We start from the raw sequence: 24,824 nt of genomic DNA on the forward strand, positions 1-24,824 counted from the left end.
AATCTGTACTTTGGATCAAATAAATGCAGGCCTGGGGAGCAGAAGAGACTTCTTTTAAAAAAACAACAACAACATCATACTGTTCAAAAACTTTTGACCAGTAGTGTATAAAAACATCTATACCATCTATAGGGCTTCTGTTGATTGTTAATAGCATGGTGAAGAAACCAAACTGCATGCCACATAATGGAGCAACCAGACAAAACCATCTTTCAGAACTTCAATTTTTATTCATTCATTGTGTTTCAAGAATGCAGCAGCAGTCCCAATTCATACCTGCTGCATTTTAACCACCATAGAGTCCACAAGTGCCAGGATCTCTCCAAAATAACCGTCCTGCTCACCTACGTCCTGCTCTGTGAGCACCAGTTCTTGATACTGTTGTTGCAGTTCACTAAGAGAGGCTGTCAATGCGGGATTCTGTTTATATTGAGTTTGACATTGAGCCATCATGGCAAGCAGAGTGCGCAGAGCCTTCTCTCTGTAGTCATGCTCAGGTGATGCTAAAAGCTCAGGCACCAGGCTGCACCACCCCTGCTCCACCAATATGGGCAGGAGGGAGATTTCAGCATACTGTCGCAAACGTTCCTGATGAGAGGAATCTGGTATAACATCCATTCCCACCTGTGATATCAGTTCCTGCAACACAAAGTACAAGTGACTTATGAGTTAATGAGTCTACTAATGAGTTAATTACATACAGTATAAATTATGTAATGGAAAAATTTACTAATATACTAATACTAATAATTTCAAACCAGTTTTACCTTTCAGAAGTTTGGGGTTGGTAAGATTTATTAATGTTTATTTTCTCTTATGCTTACCGAGGCTGCATTTATATGATCAAAAAAAAAAAAAGATACAGTAAAACAGTAATACTGTTAAATATTATTAGTTTAAAATAAAATCTATTTCTTTTAAAATGCAATTTATTCCTGTGATGGCAAAGCTGAATATTCAGTAGTCATTACTCCAGTCTTCAGTGTCACATGATTCTTCAGAAATCATTGTAATATGCTGATTTGGTGTTTAAAAAACATTTCTTATTACTACCAATGTTAAAAACAGTTAGAAACAGTAGAAACTGTGAATCTTTTTTTAGGATCTTTTGATAAACAAAGTTCAAAATTCTTTACTATCACTGTTTATCACTTTAATGTATCATTTTTTTCTTTTAAAAACAACAAGAATCCTACTGACTACAAACTTCTGAATGGTGGTGTAGCAAGGTATAAACTTGTAAACAAATATTAACCTTCTCAATGATCATATCATAGAGAACTGTGATGATTCTCACACGCAGGGATTCTGTCCCTGGTGTTTGAAACAGTTCGCTAAGCACCTGCACACCTCCAAGCTTCAGAAAGTGACTTTGTGCAAACGGGAAGTGACGCAGAAGTGAGGCCACAGCAAATAACACCTGTATTAAATCAGAATGTCATAGTTAATAATGCATTCATCTACAATAAAGAGATAGTTCACACAAAAAAAAATTGTGTCATTAATTGTTGTTTTCTTTGCACACAAAAAAGTATTCTTGTAGTTTAATAAAATTACAGTTAACCCAATGATGTCACATGGAGTATTTTAACAATGTCCTTAACTACCTTTCTGGTCCTTGAACGTGGTAGTTGCTGTCTGTGCACGGTCAGAAAGTTTTTGATTTAATCAAAAATATCTTAATTTGTGTTCCCGAAGATGAACGAAGGTCTTACAGGCTTGGAACAACATGAGGGTGAGTAATTGACAGAATTTTCATTTTTGGGTGAACTATCCCTTATGATATTGACAATTTAAAAAACTATTTATTAACAGAATAAAGTCCATGATTTCTGGTTGGTCATACCTTTTTTACCGTTATTGGTCGCTGAGTGGCAAGCAATGTCAACAGCTTCTGTAATGCACCACCTTCTATTGCTACAACTTGAACTGATGGATTACTAGAAAAATGTAGATGACAATGGATTACGTCAACGTAAAGGTACACTGACATTTCGCAAAATTCCACAGAATCTGCTAGAACTTGAACCCGTTGCCACATTTGCGTGGGGAAATTCCTCCTGATCACATGGGTTTCTAATGAAATCACTGGATTTTGCTCACAAAAATTCACTTAAAGGAGAAGTTCACTTCCAGAGCAAACATTTACAGATAATATACTCACCCCCTTGTCATCCAAGATGTTCATATCTTTATTCTTCAGTCATAAAGAAATTATGTTTTTTGAGGAAAATATTTCAGGATTTTTCTCCATATAGTGGACATCTATGGTGCCGAGGAAGCAGATCTTATCTAGCAAAACAATCTTTACACACTTTTTAACCTCAAACGCTTGTCTTGTCTATGTCTACGTGAATTCAGTTTTTTCCGGTTCAACACAGTTAGGTTACATCAAAAAAAACTCCCATCTCATTTTCTCCTAGAGCCCTTTGAAGCTGCATTTTAACTCACAATGAAAAAGAATTATGAAAAAAAAACTATTGTCTAAAAACTTTTGGATACTTGAAGAACAATTAATTTAAATAAATGATTGTTTTAAAAAGTAGCCTGTTTACATAACAAAAAAATAAAGTTTACACAAAATTAATTTGATATTACATTTATATGAAAATGTAGCCATGTGCAGTAATATTGAAAACTGAGAATGTGATGCATAGTTTTATTGTGTTGATAATACAAATTGTAATTAAATCGAATCATGAAACCAGTAAAGATTCACACCCCTACTTTTAAGATGGCAGTACTGACATACAGAGATTCAAACTATAAACAAAAAGCAAAGAAACTGTAATTTTGGTTCAAATGTAAAGTTGTAAAGATGTATTTGCACAGCAGAAGAATTAATTGGGGGGAAAATGTAGATCAAGAATCGTTTTGGAATCGGATCGTGACTCCCAGAATCGGAATCGGATCGGATCGTGAAGTGCCTGAAGATTCCCACCCCTAATTTAAACTGCAATTTGGAAGTTCAAACTCAGGGGCACCATAGAAGTCCATTATATTGAGAGGAATCCTAAAATGCGTTCCTCAAAAATCAATTTCTTTACAACTAAAGAAAGAAAGACATGAACATCTTGGATGACAAAGGGGTGAGCAAATTATCTGCAAATTTTAGTTCTGGAAGTGAACTATTCCTTTAACTGTAAATGTGACCACACTTTAAATCATATGCAAACAGCAGTTTTGATGAAGAAAATGCCACTTACCCTGAAACAGCTGATCCGAGCACAAACGCAGCACTCTCCTGGAGACGAATGTCTGTATTGTTTAAAGCATTTATTAGCAGTTGCATTCCTCCCATGGACACCAAATTCTGGGCATTATCTACCTGTACAAAAAAATGGGATTTAATGAGGAACAGTGAACTGTATTTTAAAGACGTTTAGTTTCATAACCGTAATTGAGGCCTGACCTGGTGCACGAGGTACTCCAAATCAAGAAGAGCTGTGACTTTTTCCTCAGTTGTGCTGTTAGTATTATTAAATTGGTTTAAAAGCCTCCTCATAACTTGAACGTCTGTCTCCACAAGCATGTCGAGTGCCTCCATGTCTTTTTTCAGCTCTTCAATAGGGCGATATTTGGCCCTCACTGCATCTTCATCCTATAATCAAACATCTTGATTAAAAAAAGAACTCAATAAACAAATGAAAATGGGATGAACTGAAATTAACATACTTGTTTTGTGTCCACAGGATCATCCATTCCTTCTTTAAACTTTTTCAAAGCCTCTTTTAACTCATCAGCTGTGAACGAAGGGCTTTGCATGTTCATCATCCCTTGTCTGGTCCACAAAAAAAGATGCATAACTTACTATCTAATACATGTATTTATTTTAAAACACTATATTCTTCTGTCACTATACCTATTTCCATCTCTCCAGTATTTGAGATCTTCCTCTTCTCCCATCTTAACCTCTCTTTGGCCCGTCTGAAGATTCAATCTGACATGAGACCCTGCTGGAACTGCATGACCTAAATTGAGTAGAAGATAGAATAAGGAATCAGTCTCCTGATCATCTATTTATTTAAGGATACAACAGGGAATATTTAAGGGAATAAACAAACCAGGTTTGAGAGTTTGCCACTTGTCTGTAGGCCTAAACACCTCCAGATCCTCAGTATCCTCATCCTCTAACAGTGTCTCCTCACCCTTGCTATGATCATCAGAGTCTTCTTTGATAGACAGGGCTGTTGGTGACTGCGTAGCCAAAATGTTACTGTTATTAAAGTATTACAATAAAATAAATACTATGATGTGCAAAAGCAGATCTTACCTTCTCATTGTGGGCACATATGAGATGAAGACTGACAAGCCAGAAGATGATTGACAGTCCAAGTCTCCATTTCTGTTGCGTTATACGTTTGGTCATCATTACTGAACAAAGAAATCGCAATACGCGCGCAAATAAATTATGAAAAATAAACTGATAAACAATCACTCGTCATCCATTGACAAAAGACCAGCTGAACTTCAAAATCCATTCCCAAACTTTGGGGATATACGATTGCTAAATTAACTCATTCTGGATTTGCCCATTCTAAGGTAAAAACATCTAAATATGTTCCAAGCTGTTTAACGACTGCACCATCCAAAAAGAAACAACCAGAACCCACGTGCATTTCCGCAGTCCATCTGGACTGAATACGTGAACCAATCAGACAAACGCAAGTGTGTGTTTTCGGAAAACGTCATTCATTCTGGTCGCGATGATTGGCTCAAGAAAGATGCGCCTCTACATGACGCAATCAAAGGCAAGTTGAACCTATCGCTTTATTAAAACAGAAAATGTGATTAAAATATTTTTATATTTCGTTTTTAAAATAGGACACTACTATAAATTTAAAGATAATTTCCTGTTAAATACGTATATGTGAATTACAGAAACAACAAGACCACATGAGAATGGTGAGATGATTGCAAATACTGTACTTGATATACAATAATACAATGGCTTATGTGCTATTCATTGATCATGTACAGCTGAGGTCAAAGAATCTGCAGAAATGTTATTTATTTTACCAAAATAAGAGGGATCATACAAAATGTGTTATTTTTTTAGTACTGACCTGAATATTTCACATAAAAGATGTTTACATATAGTTCACTATAGAAAATAATAGTTGAATTCATAAAACTACCCTAGTCAAAAGTTTACATACACTTGATTCTTAATACTGTGCTGTTAGCTGAATGATCCACAGCTGTTTGTTTTTTTTGGTTTTGTTTAGTGATAGTTGCTTATGAGTCTCTTGTTTGTTCCTGAACAGTTAAACTGCCTACTGTTCTTCAGAAAAATCCTCAGGTCCCACAAATTCTTTGGTTTTTCAGCATTGTGTATTTGAACCCTTTCCAACAATGACTGTATGATTTTAAAATCCATCTTTTCACACTGAGGGACTCATATGCAACTATTACAAACGGTCTAAATGCTTACTGATGCTTCAGAAAGAAACACGATGCATTAAAAGCCAGGGGTGAAAACTTTTTGAATTTGAAGACAGGGTAAACTTAACTGATTTTGTCTTCTGGGAAACATTTAAGTATCTTCTGTAGCTTCTGAAGGGCAGTACTAAATGATATTTAGGCGAAATCTTCATTCTGTTCAAAAGTTTACACCCCTGGTTCTTAATGTGAAGAGATGGATCTCAAATCATACATTGTTGGAAAGGGTTCAAATACACAAAAATGCTGAAAAACTAAAGAAAGCCAAATAAATACCTTATTCAGGTCAGTACTAAATAAAAAAAATAACATGCATTTTGTATGATCCCTCTTATTTTGGTAAAATAATTAACATTTTTAATGATTCTGCAAGATGTATGTTTGGAAGCCATTAAAAAACAGAAAAATAATAAGTACAGAAGCAGCTGAGTACAATAAGTTAATGAATTACTTATCAGACATGTTTTTTTTATTTAAACAGGCTCAAATAGTTACTATATCACTATATCACAAAGTGTATTAATACAATTAAAAGTAAACTGTTCTACAAGTCATGTGCATAGACAAGACAATCCACAAAATAATTAATGATGTAAATAATACACCTGAAAAATTCATACACAATATATATTTTTATATGACAAATAACGATAAAAGATTCACATTTTACATTAGCCAAACTACTGTTGAGCACACTCATTTGCCATAGTTTTTTCTGAGCTAACATGAGTGGGTTGTTGGTACTTTTTCCTCTTCCTTTCAGTTCTCCAGTTTTCCTCCTCTTCACTGCTTTGATGAGTTTGATCCTCATTCTTGCTATTGGAGTCACTTACAGGAGACCTACAGGCAAATCATTCAATTTGTGGTGGTTCAAAATACAGATCTTAAGTGCTAAAATATAAATGTCATAAAACAACATTTAGTTAATTGTAACAACAATTATTGCTACTGCCACAGGAGTAATTCTTTAAAAGGTAAAATTTTAATTATTGCAAGTTAATGTAACTAACATTATTGCTACTGCCACAGGAGTGATTCTTTAAAAGTTAAACTTTTAATATCAACTTTCAAAAAGGTCTGACAGTTAAAGTGAGAAAGGTTGACAACTATGTATTTATATTACTCAAATATCAGGCTACATTTCACAGTGATTCAACAGTCCTTTAACAATTCATCTTCTCATGGGTTTAAATGTCAAAATAAGTTCCTTCGAGCTACAGGGTTCCTGAGAGGCAACGGCAGAGCGGGAAGTGACGATCGAGGAGTGAGTGTTCTCATAAAACCCAGGAAGAGGAAGATGACAAAGACTGTAAAGTTGACACAGCGCAGCAGAAAGGAGAAGGGTTGGCATGCAGAAGTTGGCACTGACCTGGGCGCATCAGGAATGCAGACTGGTGGATCCTCACAGATTCGGACAGACTTGCTTTCACGGGGCATGACGGGGTTGGGTTCTGTGGGTTGTGCAGGCTGCAACGGGATCACAACCGGCTTCTCAATGGGATGGCTGAGGGTTTTCTCCTCTGTATTTTCACTCGAGCCCTTGCATGGCTCAGTATCCATGGTTGCAGTTTCCTCTTTGCTAGGTGCTGATTTCTCCTCCTGAACAGCTACAGGAAACTTTTCCCGGCGGCGTTTCTGTACTTGTGCTTTGTTCACCTCTGAATACATAATGTTATATTTAATACCAGTACATAATAGCAGTACAACGATGAAATATTTCAGCAGTTTCCAATAGAGCGCAAAAGTACCCACCCACTTTTTCAGTGGCCTTGGTTCCAAATTATTTTTTCCCATATATAGGGAGCCTTCATTAAAGGAGAAGTTCAATTCCAGAATAAAAAATTCCTGATAATTTACTCACCCCCATATCATCCAAGATGTTCATGTCTTTCTGTCTTCAGGCACAAAGAAATTAAGATTTTGGAGGAAAACGTTCCAGGATTTTTTCTATATAGCGGACTTCAATGGTGGCCAACAGGTTGAAGGTCCAAACTGCAGGTTCAGTGCAGCTTCAAAGGGCTCTACACGATCCCAGGCAAGGAATAAGGGTCTTATCTAGTGAAATGATCTGTATTTTTCTAAAAAAAAAAAAAAAAAAAAAGATTGATAAATAAAAATTTATATACTTTAACCGCAAATGCTTGTCTTGCACTCTGCGATGTGTATCGTCTGTGTACTTCGGTTCAAAAAAGGTGGGGCGAAAATCTCCAACTCATGTTCACCTCCAACTTCAAAATCATCTGACATCATTGTTTTACCTTTTTTGTAAAGGTCGTTTGACTTTCTTTGCACATTTGCTTTGTAAACACTGGGTCGGTACTTCCGCCTACGTCACGTGTGACCTTTCCGACATTATTATTATGTAATATGTGAGGTCGAGCTGGTGCAACATGAGCAATTGTGGTTGAAAAGTATATAAGACACTTTTGCTAGATAAGACCCTTATTGCTCAACTGAGATGGAGTAGAGCCTTTTGAAGCTGCATTAAAACTGCAATTTGGACCTTCAACTCATTGGCCACCATTGAGGTCCACTATATGGAGAAAAATCCTGGAATGTTTTCCAAAAACCTTAATTTCTTTGTTACTTTTGGAACCAGACTGTTGCACTCTATTAGACTAAACTGGCTTATGTAGAAAACTAACGTTCAAAGATTGAGAAGAAATTACCATTAGGTGTATATTTCATCTTTAGTTCTTCAAGCTTGACTTGGAGCCTCATATTGTCACTGTGTCTTTGTTTTAGTGCTTGCTCTGTGCCAAAAAGTTTCCTCTCCAACTCCAAAACTCTCTGACTTTCAGAGAGAGCTTTCATTCTTGCCATGGACAACTCGTCCTTCAGTTTCTCTGCATCCTTCCTATACACATACAAATCGTAATTGCTCTGAAAAGATCTAAAGTAACACCACCAGTACAAATGATGAGAGAACACTTACTTTGAATTAGAAAGTTGCATTTTTAATAGATCTGTGTAATATGTCTCATCCATAAGCTCGCCTTCTTTAGAGGGGGCAGGTGGATGGTGGTCTTTAACAGTCATCTGTTAGTGACATTAGCATTAGTTATTAGTACTGGTATCTTAAACTGTAATATGTTTCATTTCTATGTTGAATGTAATATGCTAAGCTCACCTTCTCTTTCTCCAGTTCTCTTACTTTCATCATCAGGCTTTCTATCTCATTGTTTTTGTCAGATAACATGAATTGCAATCGTTCAAGCTGTGCTGGGTCGGCCCTGTTGCCTTGGAGTTGCATAAGGGTGGCTATCTGCATCTAAAACAGCAGAAACAATGAAAACAATTTCATTTGTCAGAAAATGTAAACAGAGTGTAAAGCATATCTCATGAACCACTATTTACCTTCATGCGGTGCATATGTTGCTTGGTGAGAGCATGCTGCTTTTGTAAAGAGTCATGCTGTCGCTTCATGCTGTTCAGCTGCCGCTCCATCTCTGCTCTCTTGTCCTCTACCTGTGCAAATCCAAATATTTTGTATCACAAAGGAATTTAAGTGTAACCTCACAAAACATTCAGTAACTACCATTTCTACATATTGACAGTTTATTTTAGGTTTTTTTGGTTTGTTAACCAAAAAAGGTAGTGCATGGTATTATAAAATGTTATTCAGTTGCTTTTAAAATTAAGCTTTAGTTATAAAGAAAGCTCATGGCAGACATAAATATCATAAAGCTAAATAGTAGAAGCAATGTTTAATGCTATACCTCAGAAAACAAAGAATTGCCTTTGCTGTTTGGATCCTGTGCCTGCTGCAAGACCTGTTCCAGCTGGATTTGAAGGTCTTGGTTGGCTTCACGAGCTTTCTACATTGAGTAGAACAAATCATGTTAATTTTTTTTTACATTTTTAAAATAACTAAAAAATTACTTATTTATTAAAAACAAAAAAAGAGAAAAAAAAAAAAGACAGAAAGAATTCCATGCGGGTCTACTGATCTATCAGACATATTTTTCTTTATCAATGAACATTACTGTTCAAAAAAATGTTTAAGGAATTAATACTTTTATTCTGCAAGGATGCATTAAATTGGTCAAAAATTGTACTTAAAACTTCTGCAATTACAAAAATTAATATCTTAAATGTTTTTTTCAACTATTTAAGAAGCAATCCATAAAAAACGTATCACGGTTGTAACAAAAATATCAAGCGGCACAACTGCCGTTAACTGTGATAATATCAAGAAATGTTTCTTTAGCACCAAATTAGCATATATAATGATTTCTGAATGGTAATATGACACTGAAAACTGAGATAACAGCTGCTGAAAAATTTAGATTTTTTAAAATTTTCCAAATATATCAAAATACAAAAAAAGTTATCTGAAATTCTGATAATATTTCACAATATTTTACTGTATATTGAGCAAATAAATGCAGCCTTGGTGAGCCATAAGATACTTTTAAACGGTACTGTAAATACATGTTTTTGTTGTTTTTTTTTTTTAAACATGTTTACTTGAAAATGCTTATAGACATGCCTCCAAAGCATTGTAGCAAGACACTGCCTCTTTCTCTCTTTCTTCCTTCTCTTCTGTGACTCTCTCTAGTTGCCTCTGGAGGGTGGTGTTGGCCAAATGTAGTTGCTCTTCTTTGTATCGTGCCTCTTGAAGCTCCTGTTCCAAAGCTGCCTGCAAAACAAGGTCACACTTCAGCACCAAAGGCACGCTGACATTCCTTATTTCTATGAAACCATCTTCTTTCGTTAAAAATAAAGATTGGAAACTACTTTACCATTGCTGATTCCATATCGATCTTCTGCATTTGCAGCTCAAGGATCTCCGAGGACATTGTTTCATTTGCACGTTCTGTAAGGACACGAAGTTCTTCGGTTTTGCTGTTCAGTGTTTCAGACTGCAGGTCCAGCTTATGTCTCATCTGCTTCTCAGCAAGTTGAGCCTCCTCTAAGTCTGTCTTAATTTTTTCCAACTACAAAGACATTTCATCAGCACCACAGATGAGATATAAATTATATCAGTACGTTATACAATAAGAACATTTTTGAAAGTATGCTTAAACCCAAAGTGTGTAAGTGTTTTGCTATTAGTGGTGTCAACAAATGCAAAAATTTAAATAGTTTTCAGTTTTCCAGACAGTCCCCACATTTTTCAATTGTCAGAAATGATTTTAAAATGTAAAAAAATGACATATTTCAGCTTTAAGTGATAAAAGCATGAAAGATTGTTTTTAATGAATCCTCTGGCAACTTCTGATTATACAGAAAAAAATATATACTTCTAAAGCACATAAGCTGACCTTATTCTTTAAATCACTGAGCTCAAGAGCATGGTTTCTCTCCAGCAGAGTTTGTTGCTGCTCCATTTGATGTTTCTGTTGGTTTTTGACAAGATCAAATTCTGATCGCAGACTCTCCAGCATGCGGGCTTTTAATTCAGCTTCCCTTTGTAAAGAGTATTTCTCTTGTTCCAGAACCTGCAATTAGAGAATACTGTTACAATGACATTTTAGCACATTTTTAGGGAATCATTCACTGATCAGCTGGACTGTCATATCATCATATCGTGGAGATCAAATGGCGGGTCAGTACCTCAATGACATTGGACATCTCGATTCGTTGTTCCTCCAATTTATTGTGCAGATCCATTTTGTCATCCAAGAGTTGAAGTCCATATTGTCCAGCTCTCTGAAGAGCCTCTTCTCCTTCCTGCACCTTCCGCCGCAACACTTTAATCTCATCTTCTAGATCTGACATCTGAAATGTCAAAGAAAGGCAAAAAATATATATGATCATCTACCAATGTAGAAGCATGTGTAGATTTTTTGCCTCTTATGTACCAACGTATGTACAAATGTATATGTGTGTGTGTGTGTGTACACTTGTTTTTGCTACATAGTGGAGACCAAATGTCCCCACAAGGGTAGTAAAGCCTGAAATTTTCTGACATACAATGTTAAAAAATTATTAGAAATAGTAAATTATGTTTATCTGAAAGTGTAATGATGCAAACATGTTTTCTGTGAGGGCTAGGGCTAGGGTTAGGGTTGGGTTAGGGGATAGACAATATTGTTTGGTCAGTATAAAATCTATAGAAGTCTATGGAAAGTCCCCACAATTCACAAAAACAAACGTGTGTGTGTGTGTGTGTGTGTGTGTGTGAAGTCCAGCCCTCACAGTCCCCATACACTTTTATTGCATATTTGTCTATAGAATAACAGTGACTCTCCTTTAGTTTTTCATTGAAGAAACAAAACTATACAGGTCTGAACATGAGGGTAGGTAAATGATGACACAACCAGTGTTTTTGGTCAACCATAGCATCAAACACATTAGTTCGTTCCGTCGAGCTAACTGTGCAAACTTCGATCAAAAACATCGAGTGACGTTGGTAATAACCATGTTTTTTAATGTCATACGTAACCGACAGCAGATAACAAAATACATATCTAAATGTGTTTACCTTTAGATTGAAAAGTTGGCAATAGCAATCTTTTATCTGAAGAATGAACTGCCTCAACCGCTTTCTTGCTCGGGAACTTTCAAACGGCTAGTTTGAATTCTGCAGCAGTAGTCAATCACGTCTCGCGAGAAAACACGAGGTTTCCAATCCTTCACACAACACCGTTCTCTCGTCTTTCTATTGCCACTCAGTGGTTATACTAGTTATAGTCAAGTCAGGTCAACTTTATTTATATAGCGCATGTTGTAATACAGATTGTGTCAAAGCAGCTTTACAGAGTCTGTTCATCGATTCAGTGATGTCAGCTAAGTTTAGTTCAAATAGTATCTGTGTTATCAAGTTGACGATATTACCAGAAATTAAGTGTCAAGCAAAATTAAGACTGTGGCAAGAAACCAAAACTCCGTCGGTGACAGAAATGGAGAAGAATTCTTGGGAGAAACCAGGCTCAGTTCTCTTCTGGCCAGACGAAACCTGTGTGGTTTAAGTGGTTTATAATTAAAAGCATTGATTTAGATGAGAGGTACCCAAAACCTTTAACTACAGAGGCCCGAAAACCTAAATGTATTCATGATCTGTTGCTTACGGTTAACGTACTACTGAATACGTTGTTCTGCTTATTTATATTGTCTAAACCATGGAAAAACGTGTGGAAGCTGCTAAATCTTATGGAGAAGTTCTTAGGGTGCAATATTTTGACAAACTAAAGTTAATAAGTGGTAAAGATACATACAAGCAGTATTAATTAAGATGTTAGCCTAATATTTCCCCTACCTGACCGGAAATTATAAGAACAAACATGAATGTTGTCAAGATTTTTGCCCTGGAAATCCTGGTTCAGTTTAACCAACCACAAATGCTTTCTTTCTTCAGACAGTCTTTTGCACTCTTCTGCTTGATTTGTTATAACTTTACGCAGGCTGTAGTACTCCAAATGTTTTTCCTGGTCCAACCGATTAGTACAGGCCAAAACATGACAATAATTGACCATTTTCAGCAGCAATAATCTGCAAAATTTATGAGTTCTGTTCAGTGGCATTGTTTATGTTCTGTGCTGCCAACATGACCAACTGATGATGCACTGTGAAAACAATATTTTTGACACATTTTATGTGAATATGGCGTGGCAGGGCAAATCAAAGGTCACCACGGGCCAACTTTGGCCTGATGACCCTGCTTTGGACATCTCTTCTTTATATAAAACTGGTGAATGATAAAACATCTCTTCCCAAGATTCAAGAATGATTGCTTTCACTGCAATGCATGTATTTTGCTATGAAAGTTCAGAGCTCAGTAAAATGAACAAAAAGAATTTTAAAGTCTTTTAAGTCATTGTGACCTGCAAAAAATATACAGTTGGTGGTGTAAATGAAATTCTAAGCAGTATTTTTTTTGCCTTGGAAATGTAATTGAGTAGGAGCTACTGAGTTGCAACTGAACATTTAACAGAATTTAACAGAAAACTGAAAATGCCTTTCTTAAGAAAAACATGTAACATCTAAGTATAAAACAGAACTGTTATGGTGTTTTTAAATTGTGATTGGATAGGATATAACAGATACAATACCGTTCAAAAGCATAGGATTAGTAAGATTATTTGATGTTTTCAAAAGTCTCAGTTGTGCTGTTTAATATTTTTATGGAAACCGTCATTCTCTTAATTCAAAAGAAGAGCATTTATATGAAAAAATCTTTTGTAACAAATGTTTTTTACTTTTGATCAGTTTAATGTGTCCTCCATGAGTAAAAGTATTAGCTTCATTCATAGTGTTTTAATTGTATTGTATATTTTTGCAAAATTGCTTTTTCATTATTTGTAAAGGTTTGTTTAATTACCGCCCTTGGTATGAAGGGCTTTATAATAAACAATGGTTATGAAACAGCATATAGGAATGAGATATTTGGAATTACATTAACTATAGCACACTGAAAAAGAAGAAGTTTGTTTTTTGATTTCAGGATGTGTGAGGGTGGAGGGAGTTACACATCAATCAACATTCATGGGGTTCCTGGGGAGCTTGTCAACAGTTCCAAATTTCTTGGCTTTTAGACTGAGTTGGCAGACAACATGGCCCTATTTAAACCTAGCATTACCGTCCCTTATGGGTGACCTGATCAGAAGCACTGAGCAGATTTGTAACTGTTAAATACCAGATATAAACAGAATCCATGAGTCACATCCTCACTCTTCCTGTGTCCTTTGGCTAAGGGCTTCTACCTTAGTATGCAACAGTGTTCAGACAGACAGTAAACCCAGTCATATTGCATATAGTCAAATTAAGGTCAATTCAAAATATGCAGCCATAACAGCTTGAAACCTCACCTCACACTAAGACGATGTGTGTGTTTTGCATATTAAAAGGTGAGAACAGTCTCATACAAAGACATGATCTCCGCCCATCAGCATTAAGTGTCACCAAATATCTGTAAAGTGCTGGCTCCAGACACTTCAACTGTTATGCAGATCTCAACTATCAGTTCCTATTGCCCATGCTGAGTGGATAGCTCATGCAGCTGTCCCCTCATTGAAATTTTTTCAGAAAAAATTCAGTTTTGTTTTGCAAGCAAGTTTTGCTGTGATATCACCACACTTTACCACCGCCCTGACACTAACTAGTAAAAAAAAATATTAATGTGTGTGTATACATTTTATTTATTTAAGAAAATGATTCTATCTGTAAGAAAATGGTTTTATTGATTGCAGTAGTAACATGAAAAGTTAAATCCATTTTTAATGTATTTTTACATAATGTATATCCACTCATGTAAGCTATATGCACACTATATGCACGTTCAGGTCAAAAGTTTACAAACATCTTAAAGAATATATAAAATGTTAATTATTTTACCAAAATAAGAAAGATCTTACAAAATGTATGTTATTTTTTATTTTGTACTGTCCTGAATAAGATATTTTACATAAAAGACGTTGACATATAGTCCACAAAAGAAAATAACTAAAACATGACCCCATTCAAAAGTGTACATACACTTGATTCTTAATACTGTGTTGTTATCTGAATGATCCACAGCTGTGTTTTTTTTGTTTGTTTGTTTAGTGATAGCTGTTCGTGAGTCCCTTGTTTGTCCTGAACGCTCACTGATGCTTCAGAAGGAAACACAGTGCCTAATTTTGCCTAAATATCGTATTTTTTTCATTTAGCACTGCTACAGAAGATACCTACAAAGTTAAATTTACCCTGATCTTCAAATTCAAAAGGTTTTCACCCCCTGGGTCTTAATGTATTGTGTTTTCTTCTGGAGAATCAGTGAGCATTTGAATCGTCTGTAATAGCTGCATATGAATCTTTCAGTTGTCCTCAGTGTGAAAAGATGGATCTGAAAATCATACAGTCATTGTTGGAAAGGGTTCAAATACACAAAAATTCTGAAAAAACACATAATTTGTGGGACCTGAAGGATTTTTCTGAAGAACAGCAGGCAGTTTAGCTGTTCAGGACAAACAAGGAACTTATGAACAAATATCATTAAAAAACAAAAAACAGCTATGGATCATTTAGGTAACAACACAGTATTAAGAATCAAGTGTATGTAAACTGTTGAACAGGGTCATTTTTATAAATTCAACTATTATTTTCTCTTGTGGACTATATGTAAATGTCTTTTATGTGAAATATCTTATTCAGGTCAGTACTAAATAAAAAACAACATGCATTTTGTATGATTTCTCTTATTTTTGTAAAATAATTAACATTTCGCAGATTCTTCAAGGTGTATGCAAACTTTTGACTTCCACTGTAACAGTTACAGCTGTAACAGTTACAGCTTTGTAACTGTACTGTGCATATAGCCTACATGAGTAAATATAAACTATGTTAAAAATACATTAAAATGAGGTATGTTTAACTACTTCATGTTACCACTCCAACTGATAAAACCATTTTCTTATAGATAGATTCATTTTCTTAGATAAATAAAGTAGCCATCATTATTGATGCTGATATGGTGTTAGAAAATTATTTAGGCCAAAATGCCACCAAGAGTGACACAAAAGCCCCAGAAACTGTCAACTGTGAATTCATAGTGAATCTTTTACCTGAAATCTGTTTCATAATGTTTTATTCCATCTAAGCTGTTAGTTCCAGATATCTTTATTTTCTCAGAGGTGAATGTTGAGAATTAGCACTTTCTAGACAGATTACTTCAAAAAAAAAAAAAAAGAAAGAAAAATTAATAAATAAATAAAATCCATAGCCTGTGGGTTTTTAAAAAGTCAGTTTTGGACCTATGCTTAGAAAAACGGATGTGGTTAGCGTTATTTAAAGTGACTTTCACATTTTACTCTATTACATAAATTACAAATGGTCAGACTAATTGTACATACTTCATTTTGCAAGCTTTGTGCTTTGTAGAAGACAATATGCATATTTGAAAACGCGTTTTAAAATTAAGGTTATTTTAGAAAAAGTTTTTAAAAAATAAAGTTTAAAATGGAATGATATAGGCGCTTTTGGTTTGTTTCTGACATAGTTCCACAAAGCCCGCCTTTTTCCAACGAAGGGGCGTGTCTTACTGCAGGAGAGAACATTGCGTCACGACGACAGTCGTTTTAAAAAAAGGCCCTTTCTTCGCAGTAGAGTCGTTACGGCGGTCTAACGGAGTGATATGTCAGCAATGGAGCAGCTTTGCAAACTTTTCGTTGGCGGCCTGAACGTCCAAACAACTAACGATGGTCTCCGCGCTCATTTTGAACAGTATGGGAAACTAACGGACTGCGTGGTGGTCCAAAACGACCAACTTCAGCGGTCTCGTTGTTTCGGCTTCGTAACGTACTCCACCTCAGAGGAGGCTGATGCAGCAATGGCCGCCAGGCCACATGTGGTAGACGGTAAAACCGTGGAGCTGAAGAGAGCCGTGGCTCGGGAAGACGCCGGAAAGCCCGAAGCTCTCGCCAAAGTCAAGAAGATATTCGTCGGGGGCCTAAAAGAGGACATCGAGGAGAACACCCTCACCGAGTATTTCTCGCAGTTTGGCATGATCGAGAAATCCGAAGTCATCACCGACAAAGACACCGGCAAGAAACGTGGGTTCGGCTTTGTCCACTTCGAAGATAACGACTCGGCCGACAAAGCCGTCGTGCTCAAGTTCCACATGATCAACGGACACAAGGTGGAGGTCAAGAAAGCGCTCACGAAACAAGAGATCCAGGCCGCCGGCGGAGCTCGGGGCGGCAGAGGGAGAGGTGGAGGAAGAGGTATGGGCCGGAATCAAAATGGCTTCGGCGGCGGGAGAGGAGGCTACGGCGGCGGCTACGGGGGTGGTTATGGCGGAGGCTACGGCAGCAGTGATGGCGGCTACGGCGGCGGCTATGGAAGCGGAGGCTACGGAGGAGGATACGGGGGTGGATACGGAGGAGGCTACGGCGATCAGATGGGAGGCTATGGCGGTGGTAACGGTTACAGTGACTTTGGCAGCGGATACGGCCAGCAGTCCTCCGGCTACGGGCCCATGAAGGGGGGTAGCACGTACGCCGGCAGAAGCGGAGCCCCTTACCCTCGTGGCGGCGGCGGCGGGCCTGGTTACGGCAGGGGTGGCTACGGAGGCTACTAAAGCTGGGTTGGAAAAAGACTCCGAAAGCTGTCCCCCTAGGTTCTCTCGGTTTCCACATTGGGCTCATTCACCCGGCCATGCAAGAGATGGCGGACACTGTGAAAGCATACCTTAAAGACCTCAATTCTTAACAGGTAGGAAGAAGATCTCTTCCCAAAAACCTGACTTGCTCGACCAGCTTTAGTTGTAGGACATGTTCTATTAAATACATTATATATCACTTATTTTCCACGTTTTAGGGCATGCAGCAGAGTTGGCCCTGGTTGCTTGCTTTCTTTTTTTCTTTTTCTTTTTTTTTTTTTTTTTTTTTTTTTTTTTTTTTAAAGATGCGAATTGTTCGTAACCCATTCGTTTTAAAATTCAGTTCTGTTCAACACTGGCGATTTGTTGTCAAAATGCATTCTTAGTAGATCTGTTTTCTATATAAACTGTTGCCTAGCATTGTCATGGGGGATTAACGCATGCAGTTTTGAGTTTGTGTTCGTATGTATAAAACCCACCACGAGTTTTCCAAAATAGTTTATCATGATGGGATAGATTAGCCTACGTCTTTTCTTTTATTTTGTAAACCAGCGCAGAAACCCAGTCATGGAGTTCGGTTCAACGCTGTATAAGCATCATTACTTCCAACATTCTCTTGTGTATTGTATATTATGTCTCCAGATCAATCCAGTATTGTTAAACATTGATATGCAATTGTATGTTACTTTTTAAATAAAAGTTTCACAGCTTAATTATCCTTTCAGACGGCGTTTTGGCTGATAGACTTTAACTAAGGGGTTTTCACCACACCTGAGATAGTAAATAAAGCATATACATGTAGTTTCATTATTACTCAACACTGCCCCACTTTCAGTGGTCTATAAGTATATATATATTTATATAGTGTTTATGGTTTATATTTACTCTTGATTCCCACATATAGGTGTTCTTTCAGTTATTCCAGTACTTCAAAATAGCTGTAGCAGTTTGTTTGTACAGGGAACCTGTTCAGTACCTGGGTTCGATTGTGATAGGACTGAAATATCTCATTAGGATATCATCCTGCGATCTAGGTATGTAATCAACCTGTCTTCACTACGTGTTGGTCAAGTATTGCAATTTTTCTTAAATGGATTATATTTATTCCTACTTATTATAAGTTTTTAATTAGTACCCATCCATAAGTCAAGTGGACTTTACATGAACTGGTGCGATGGAATTTGGGTTTGTAACACCGCGTCTTATTAGGACCTTGACTTGATATGCCACTTAAAGGATTTTTTTTAATTTTTTTTTTCTTGATCAAATTTTTGTTTTATCTTGCATGACTAATGTGTTCTCTTTTCTTCCTGTCTTCCTCCCCAGGCGACCTTGGATGCCGGACTCTGCCCACATCAACTGTGGCCATGGAGTTTGGTTATCTGCATATTAGTTATGATTTAAATAATGAAGGACTGAAGTGGTGATGACATTGAATTCTTAATGTATTTTTTTTTATTCTTATTTTATGAATGTTTACATTTTAATAAAAAAAAAAAAAAAAAAATTGAAACTATTCTCTTTTTTTCTGTGCGTGGATTGTGCATGAAATGAGTTTATTCCTTTGGGTAAATCTGTGGCGATATGTAGGGATGGGGAGATTAAGGATTATTTGGAGATGGATTTGTGCACATGTGCACACACAGACAGGTGGTCCACTAGATTAGGCAGGGGAATTGTAAGCATCACTTTTGAATTAAGGCTAAATAACATAGGCAAACAGCTCTTTCTACAGCAGTTACACAATTAGTACTAAGTGTTGATGCATGCAGATGATATGCATTTTAGATACTCTGGAGCAAAAAGTTTGTATTTGCAATAAGAAAATTAACTGCAATGTGTTACTTGCAAAAGCCTTGGTAATGAAACAATATGGCAAGTATTTTAATGATTTGTAAAGGTTTCTGAATGTTAAACATTCACAAATGGAATTTACAAGCAATAGTAGTATCAGTCATGTGGTAGGCTTGCTGATACACAACCAGTCAAAAGTTTTTTAACCGTAGTAATTTTTATTTATTTATTTTTTTTAAAGAAGTCTCTTCTGCTCACCAAGCCTGCATTTATTTGATCCACGGTACAACAAAACAGTAAAATTTTGAAATATTTGTTACTATTTAAACTGATGTTTTTATTTTAATACATTTTAAAATGTAATTTATTCCTGTGATTTCAAAGCAGAATTTTTAGCATCATTACCCCAGCCACATGATCCTTCAGAAATCATTTTAATATTATGATTTGCTGCTCAAAAAACATTATTGTTGAAAACAGCGGAGTAGGTTTTTTTTAGGTTTCTTTGATGAATAGAAAATTCAAAAAGAACAGAATCTATCTGAAATAGAAATTTTGCTAAATAAAAGTAAAAGTTGTTATATTTTCTTTCCCAAATTAATAATTACAAAAAATATATACTCCAAGCTTTTAAATGGTATAGTGTATAGTGCTTTTTATTTCAGATTAATGCTGATCTTTGGATCTTTCTATTCATCAAAGAATCCTGATAAAAGTGTACTCAACTGTTTTGAATATTGATAATAAAAAATGTTTCTTGAACAGCAAATCAGCATATTAGAACGATTTCTGAAGGACCATGTGACACTGAAGACTGGAGTAATGAACGCTGAAAATGTAGCTTTGATCACAGAAATAAATTACATTTTAAAATGTATCCAAATAAAAGCAGTTATTTTAAATAGTAAAATATTTCACAAAATTACTTTTGCTGCATTTTGGATCAAATAAATGCAGGCTTGGTGAGCAGAAGAGGCTTCTTTTTTAAAAAACATTAAAAATCTTACTGTTCAAAAACTTTTGACTGTTAGTGTATGTGATCTTATGTCCAATCTCTTCATTTTATATGTGCTTAAGCTTGGATAGTAGTTTTAACTATTTTAATACTGTCTACTATACTGTATTTCCTGTATGTGATTATTTTACTGCTCTTGACGTGGAGAAAGTTTTCTCTTATATGTGCAAAAATCATTCAAGTTGTAGAGGTCCAAATACAAACATCAGATCTTTTTGGTGGAAGCAACAAAGCTGAGAAATCTACAGAACATCTGACCATCTCACTCGCAACTTAGACTTTTAAATAATCTTTAACCAGTGATTTTACTGCAGTGATTAATGTCAGACATAAACATCTAGCTGAGACCAAGTTTTTCATAGTACTTCCAGACCATTCTTCAATAATGTGTTTTTTGTTTTTTTTTTTTTTTTTTTTTTTTTAATTTTTAGAATCACTGAAACACATTTGTGCATTGTGCTTTGTGTACCGTAGTCTAGCTCACCAAGATGCTTATGGATTAACATCATAATATGGTAACCAGGCCATAGACCTGTAAAATGTCTTTATTTCAGTGTTTTAAAACTAAGGCTAAGACAGGATTTTATTTTGTAAGGGGATTCAAAATGTGTGTTTCACCTGGTTTCTGAAAATTTACCACTGGACAATTCTGGGATTTGAAAAATAAATTTTATATAAAAATCACTCAAAGATCATTTGACACTAAAATACTGAGTATACCAAGAAATTATGTTTTACTATAAAAATGTCTGTGGTCTAGAAAATCACTTTTTAAATTTCCAAATTTTTCCTGGATTCAGAATACGACGGGATTTGCAACAAAAATGCACCTGCTGTCAAGTTCGCATATAACACATTAAAACATGAAGTTTTATCTTTCCAAAATCATTACGTTTTCAAATCCAAAGCGAATTGATTGACAAATTAGCTTCGATTTATTGCATCCTGCTAATTGAGGATGGGTTTGATTTAAGTGCTTTACTTTGTAGCCAATCAGAGCCCGCGACGTGTTTGCTGACGCGCACAAAAGGAACCGCCTCCGCGTTTCAAACGCATTGATTTCTTTCTTCCGTTGCGTGTGATCTCAGTCAGTACGTCCATTGTAAGAAAATGACTAACCAGCTTTGTAAACTGTTCGTTGGCGGCTTGAACGTCCAAACTACCGATGAAGGCTTGCGGGCACATTTTGAACAATATGGACAGCTAACCGACTGCGTAGTGGTGATGAACCAGCCACTGCAGCGCTCCCGATGCTTCGGCTTTGTAACCTACTCGAGCATTGAGGAAGCGGACGCCGCCATGGCGGCTAGGCCTCATGTCGTGGACGGCAACAACGTGGATTTGAAGCGAGCGGTGGCCCGGGAAGACGCCGGTAAGCCAGAGGCACTAGCTAAAGTTAAGAAAATATTTGTCGGGGGACTGAAAGACGACATTGAGGACGAACACCTCCAAGAGTATTTCTCCCAGTTCGGCGCCATCGAGAAGGCTCAGGTCATCACCGACAAAGACACGGGGAAAAAGCGAGGCTTCGGTTTTGTTTACTTCGAAGACAACGACTCTGCCGATAAAGCCGTCGTGATGAAGTTCCACATGATCAGCGGACACAAGGTGGAGGTGAAGAAGGCGCTCACCAAGCAAGAGATGCAGGCTGCCGGCGGTCGCGGCGGCAGGGGAGGCCGAGGAATGGGCCGGGGAAGCGGCGGCTATGGCGGCGGAAGGGGCGGTTACTATAGCGACTACGGCTATCAGAATGGCGGATACGGTAACGATGGTAACTACGAAAGCCAGAGTAGCTACGGTGGAGGCTATAGCGACCAGATGTCCGGTGGATACGGCAACGGGAATGGCTACAGTGACTTCGGCGAGGGTTATGGACAGCAGGCTTCGGGTTATGGCGCTATGAAAGCCGGCTACTATTCCGGCAGGAGCAGTGGGCCCTACCCACGCGGAGGCGGCGGCGGCGGTGGTGGATATGGAAGAGGTGGCTATGGTGGATATTAGAAGCACTAAAGTGACTCTATAAGCTGTACGTCGTTTTCTTTTGTTTTTTTTACGCAAACTATTTGGACACTGGACTTTCAAAACTAATTGTTTGGTATTGGTTTTAAATGAGAGAATTGTTCTGTGCCATTACCAGTACCAGCAGACACGCGTTGTGTTTTCCTTTGTTTAGGTTGAATTGGTCATGTTTACGCAAGTCAAGCCTGGTTAAACACCTTGTGGGCTTCTGTATGATCTGTTTTAGGTTTATTGCCTGTCCATCGTTTGAGACGAAACTCAGGGGTAATGAAATTTAAGCAGCTCATTGTTTCACTTCATGACCGATTTTGTTTTAAGTGTAACTTAATTTGTTTTAATGGTGTTACACCGTTCCTATTGTAAAACTGTTTTTAAGCATATTTAATTTGATCCAACAGTGGCCATACAAGCCTTTTAACCATTAAAAATTTTTTCATAAACCCATTTTTGCCTGGTCCTTTTTTGTCTCCTTGTCAATGCAAACTTGTTTCAAACGAGTCTTTGATCTTTCCATAATGGTTTGAGGTTTTTGAGATGTCTTTAAGCTCTTGGGCAAACATTCCCTTTAAATATTTTTAGGTTTCCATTTAATAAGCCTCTTGATGCATTTAATTAGAAATACGCAGTGTGTAGAAACTAATACACATACTCAAAGAATGCTGAAAAATGAACAAAATGTGTTTAAGAGTTTTATTTTTATGAAACCACTGAGTGCTGGGTGATGAGAGAACTTAAGTGATTGTTGCTATTGGAATATTAAAAAATCTATGACAAAATAATTTAAATCTGAATTTTATCATGGTATTGTCTTATTTCCAGCCATGTTGTGTATGTTGACCAACTCAAAATGTTTGGCTGGTAGTGTACATTTGGCTTGTTAAAGTAACATGGCAAGTATACAACTACAGTTGAAGTCAGAAGTTTACATACACCTTGCAGAATCTGCAAAAAGTTAATTATTTTACCAAAATAAGAGGGATCGTACAAAATGAGTTTGAAGAGCCCAGATGCAAAAGCCTCTAAATCCATCTGAAGTTTTTCTTTAAAATGACCATTTCTGATTAGCAGCGAGTTTGAAGTAAAAGTATTTGATGGATGTATACTATGTGTCAGGAGCATTCACTCAGTATCATCTCATTTTTGACCAAGATGGCTTTTAGCTGGTTGCATCTGAACTCTTCATTTTTTTAGTACTGACCTTCACTGACATAAGATATTTCACATAAAAGACTTTTACATATAATTCACAAGAAAAAATAATAGTTGAATTTATAGAAACGATCCTCCTCAAAAGTTTACATATCCTTGATTCTTAATACTGTGGTTCTTACCTTCAGGTTCTTACCTGAATGATCCACAGCTGTTTTTTTTGTTGTTGTTGTTGTCTAATGATAGTTGTTCATGAGGCCTTTGTTTGTCCTGAACAGTTAAAACTGCCCACTATTCTTCAGAAAAATCCTTCAGGTCCCACAAATTCTGTGGTTTTTCAGCATTTTTGTGTCTTTGAACCCTTTCAAACTGTATGATTTTGAGATCCATCTTTTCACACTGAGGACAAATGAGGGACTCGTATGCAGTGTTGGGGAGTAACTAGTTACATGTAACGGAATTACGTAATTTACAAAATAAATGTAATTGTAATTAGTTACAGTTACTGAGAAAAATGTGTAATTAAATTACAGTTACTTGTAAAAATGTCAGTGATTACAAAGGGGATTACATCTGATTTTTTTTTACACACCCACCCCCAAATACAGATTTAACTGACTTCTTTCACAAATTGCATTGACTGCTCTAAAGACACATGCTTATTGGGTTTATGCATAAACTTTATTTTTTAAGATTAATTGTTTTTTCCATTGTTAGATGCCAGTGTTTCCTGTCATAGCTATGCACACATTTGATTTCAAACCCAGTATCACAGATATTAAACTATTTCTTGTTATGATTTCAAATCTTTATTTAACCTCAGAATGATCTCGAAGTAAATAAGAGGTGAATTCGTAGTGGCCGTGCTTTAAATTACAGTATTACACACTCTTAAAAATAAAGGTGCTTCACGATGCCATAGAAGAACCTTTTTGTCTAAATGGTTCTATAAAGAACCTTTAACATCTGAAGAACCTTTCTGTTTCACAAAAGGTTCTTTGTGGCGGATTTCAGATTACAAAAAGGTAAGAAAGAGATTCCAAGGTATGTTATTCCCTGATAACAACTGGTAAAAGCTAATAACACAGACTCATCCAGGCAACTTAAGTTGGTGCTATAACGCCTTTTCCTGGCATTTGGTTAGCTAATAAAATATTAAAGCTCAATTCAATATTATGTGTACAATTTCTTAATTCTGTCATGCTGGTATTATGGACTCGCTCTATTGTTTCATACAAACACAGCTGCTGCCTTTTTTTTTTTTGTACACTGTAACGGACTATAAGATAACTAACAAACTAGTACTACTACTTTATTATTTATATGGTGAAATGTTGTGTAATAAAAGTGGTATGACTGCACTGTATCCCTAAAATGTCTGTC

The 24,824-nt window shown here is 36.5% G+C and overlaps 4 protein-coding genes across 5 annotated transcripts; 2 read left to right on the forward strand and 2 right to left on the reverse strand.

Annotated features, from left to right (window-relative positions):
* Window positions 1-210: 210 nt before the first annotated feature.
* Window positions 211-4,640, reverse strand: sil1 (SIL1 nucleotide exchange factor). Its single transcript, XM_051128011.1, has 9 exons — window positions 4,274-4,640; window positions 4,065-4,197; window positions 3,863-3,971; window positions 3,676-3,781; window positions 3,413-3,601; window positions 3,207-3,328; window positions 1,847-1,940; window positions 1,256-1,420; window positions 211-639 (listed from the first exon to the last, which is right to left on the reverse strand). Exons 1-9 carry the CDS (start codon window positions 4,370-4,372, stop codon window positions 271-273), a joined length of 1,386 nt encoding a protein of 461 aa, XP_050983968.1. The 5' UTR covers window positions 4,373-4,640; the 3' UTR covers window positions 211-270.
* A 1,256-nt stretch (window positions 4,641-5,896) lies between these two features.
* spdl1 (spindle apparatus coiled-coil protein 1) lies at window positions 5,897-12,009 on the reverse strand. 2 transcript variants are annotated; one of them, XM_051127134.1, is made up of 12 exons: window positions 11,873-12,009; window positions 11,002-11,166; window positions 10,710-10,886; window positions 10,188-10,382; window positions 9,935-10,084; window positions 9,162-9,260; window positions 8,800-8,910; window positions 8,573-8,713; window positions 8,378-8,481; window positions 8,112-8,299; window positions 6,812-7,100; window positions 5,897-6,282 (listed from the first exon to the last, which is right to left on the reverse strand). In XM_051127134.1, exons 2-12 carry the CDS (start codon window positions 11,164-11,166, stop codon window positions 6,123-6,125), a joined length of 1,779 nt encoding a protein of 592 aa, XP_050983091.1. In that variant the 5' UTR covers window positions 11,873-12,009; the 3' UTR covers window positions 5,897-6,122. The 2 variants fall into 2 exon arrangements, with proteins under 2 accessions (XP_050983091.1, XP_050983090.1); XM_051127133.1 differs by lacking the exon at window positions 5,897-6,282 and having other exon boundaries at window positions 6,294-7,100.
* Window positions 12,010-16,422: 4,413 nt separating this feature from the next.
* hnrnpa0b (heterogeneous nuclear ribonucleoprotein A0b) lies at window positions 16,423-18,977 on the forward strand. Its single transcript, XM_051128015.1, has 2 exons — window positions 16,423-17,577; window positions 18,791-18,977. Exon 1 carries the CDS (start codon window positions 16,499-16,501, stop codon window positions 17,441-17,443), a length of 945 nt encoding a protein of 314 aa, XP_050983972.1. The 5' UTR covers window positions 16,423-16,498; the 3' UTR covers window positions 17,444-17,577; window positions 18,791-18,977.
* A 2,332-nt stretch (window positions 18,978-21,309) lies between these two features.
* hnrnpa0l (heterogeneous nuclear ribonucleoprotein A0, like) lies at window positions 21,310-22,726 on the forward strand. The gene has a single exon (XM_051128114.1). The coding sequence runs from the start codon at window positions 21,384-21,386 to the stop codon at window positions 22,272-22,274; it is 891 nt and encodes a 296-aa protein (XP_050984071.1). The 5' UTR covers window positions 21,310-21,383; the 3' UTR covers window positions 22,275-22,726.
* Window positions 22,727-24,824: the final 2,098 nt, after the last annotated feature.

Source organism: Labeo rohita, chromosome 14 (assembly GCF_022985175.1).
Source record: "Labeo rohita strain BAU-BD-2019 chromosome 14, IGBB_LRoh.1.0, whole genome shotgun sequence".
Classification (NCBI taxonomy): domain Eukaryota; kingdom Metazoa; phylum Chordata; class Actinopteri; order Cypriniformes; family Cyprinidae; genus Labeo; species Labeo rohita.

What these genes read in the sequence shown, in the direction of transcription:
- sil1 (XM_051128011.1), bottom strand. Translation starts at nt 4,372, where the DNA reads ATGATGACCAAACGTATAACGCAACAGAAATGGAGACTTGGACTGTCA. An exon ending in GACCAATAACGGTAAAAAAG is followed by an intron (nt 1,421 to 1,846) that starts GTATGACCAACC and finishes GATTTAATACAG; the next exon opens with GTGTTATTTGCTGTGGCCTC. An exon ending in ATGATATGATCATTGAGAAG is followed by an intron (nt 640 to 1,255) that starts GTTAATATTTGT and finishes TTTGTGTTGCAG; the next exon opens with GAACTGATATCACAGGTGGG.
- spdl1 (XM_051127133.1), bottom strand. Translation starts at nt 11,166, where the DNA reads ATGTCAGATCTAGAAGATGAGATTAAAGTGTTGCGGCGGAAGGTGCAG. An exon ending in GAGAACTGGAGAAAGAGAAG is followed by an intron (nt 8,482 to 8,572) that starts GTGAGCTTAGCA and finishes TGTCACTAACAG; the next exon opens with ATGACTGTTAAAGACCACCA. An exon ending in ATGCAACTTTCTAATTCAAA is followed by an intron (nt 8,300 to 8,377) that starts GTAAGTGTTCTC and finishes GTATGTGTATAG; the next exon opens with GAAGGATGCAGAGAAACTGA.
- hnrnpa0b (XM_051128015.1), top strand. Translation starts at nt 16,499, where the DNA reads ATGTCAGCAATGGAGCAGCTTTGCAAACTTTTCGTTGGCGGCCTGAAC.
- hnrnpa0l (XM_051128114.1), top strand. Translation starts at nt 21,384, where the DNA reads ATGACTAACCAGCTTTGTAAACTGTTCGTTGGCGGCTTGAACGTCCAA.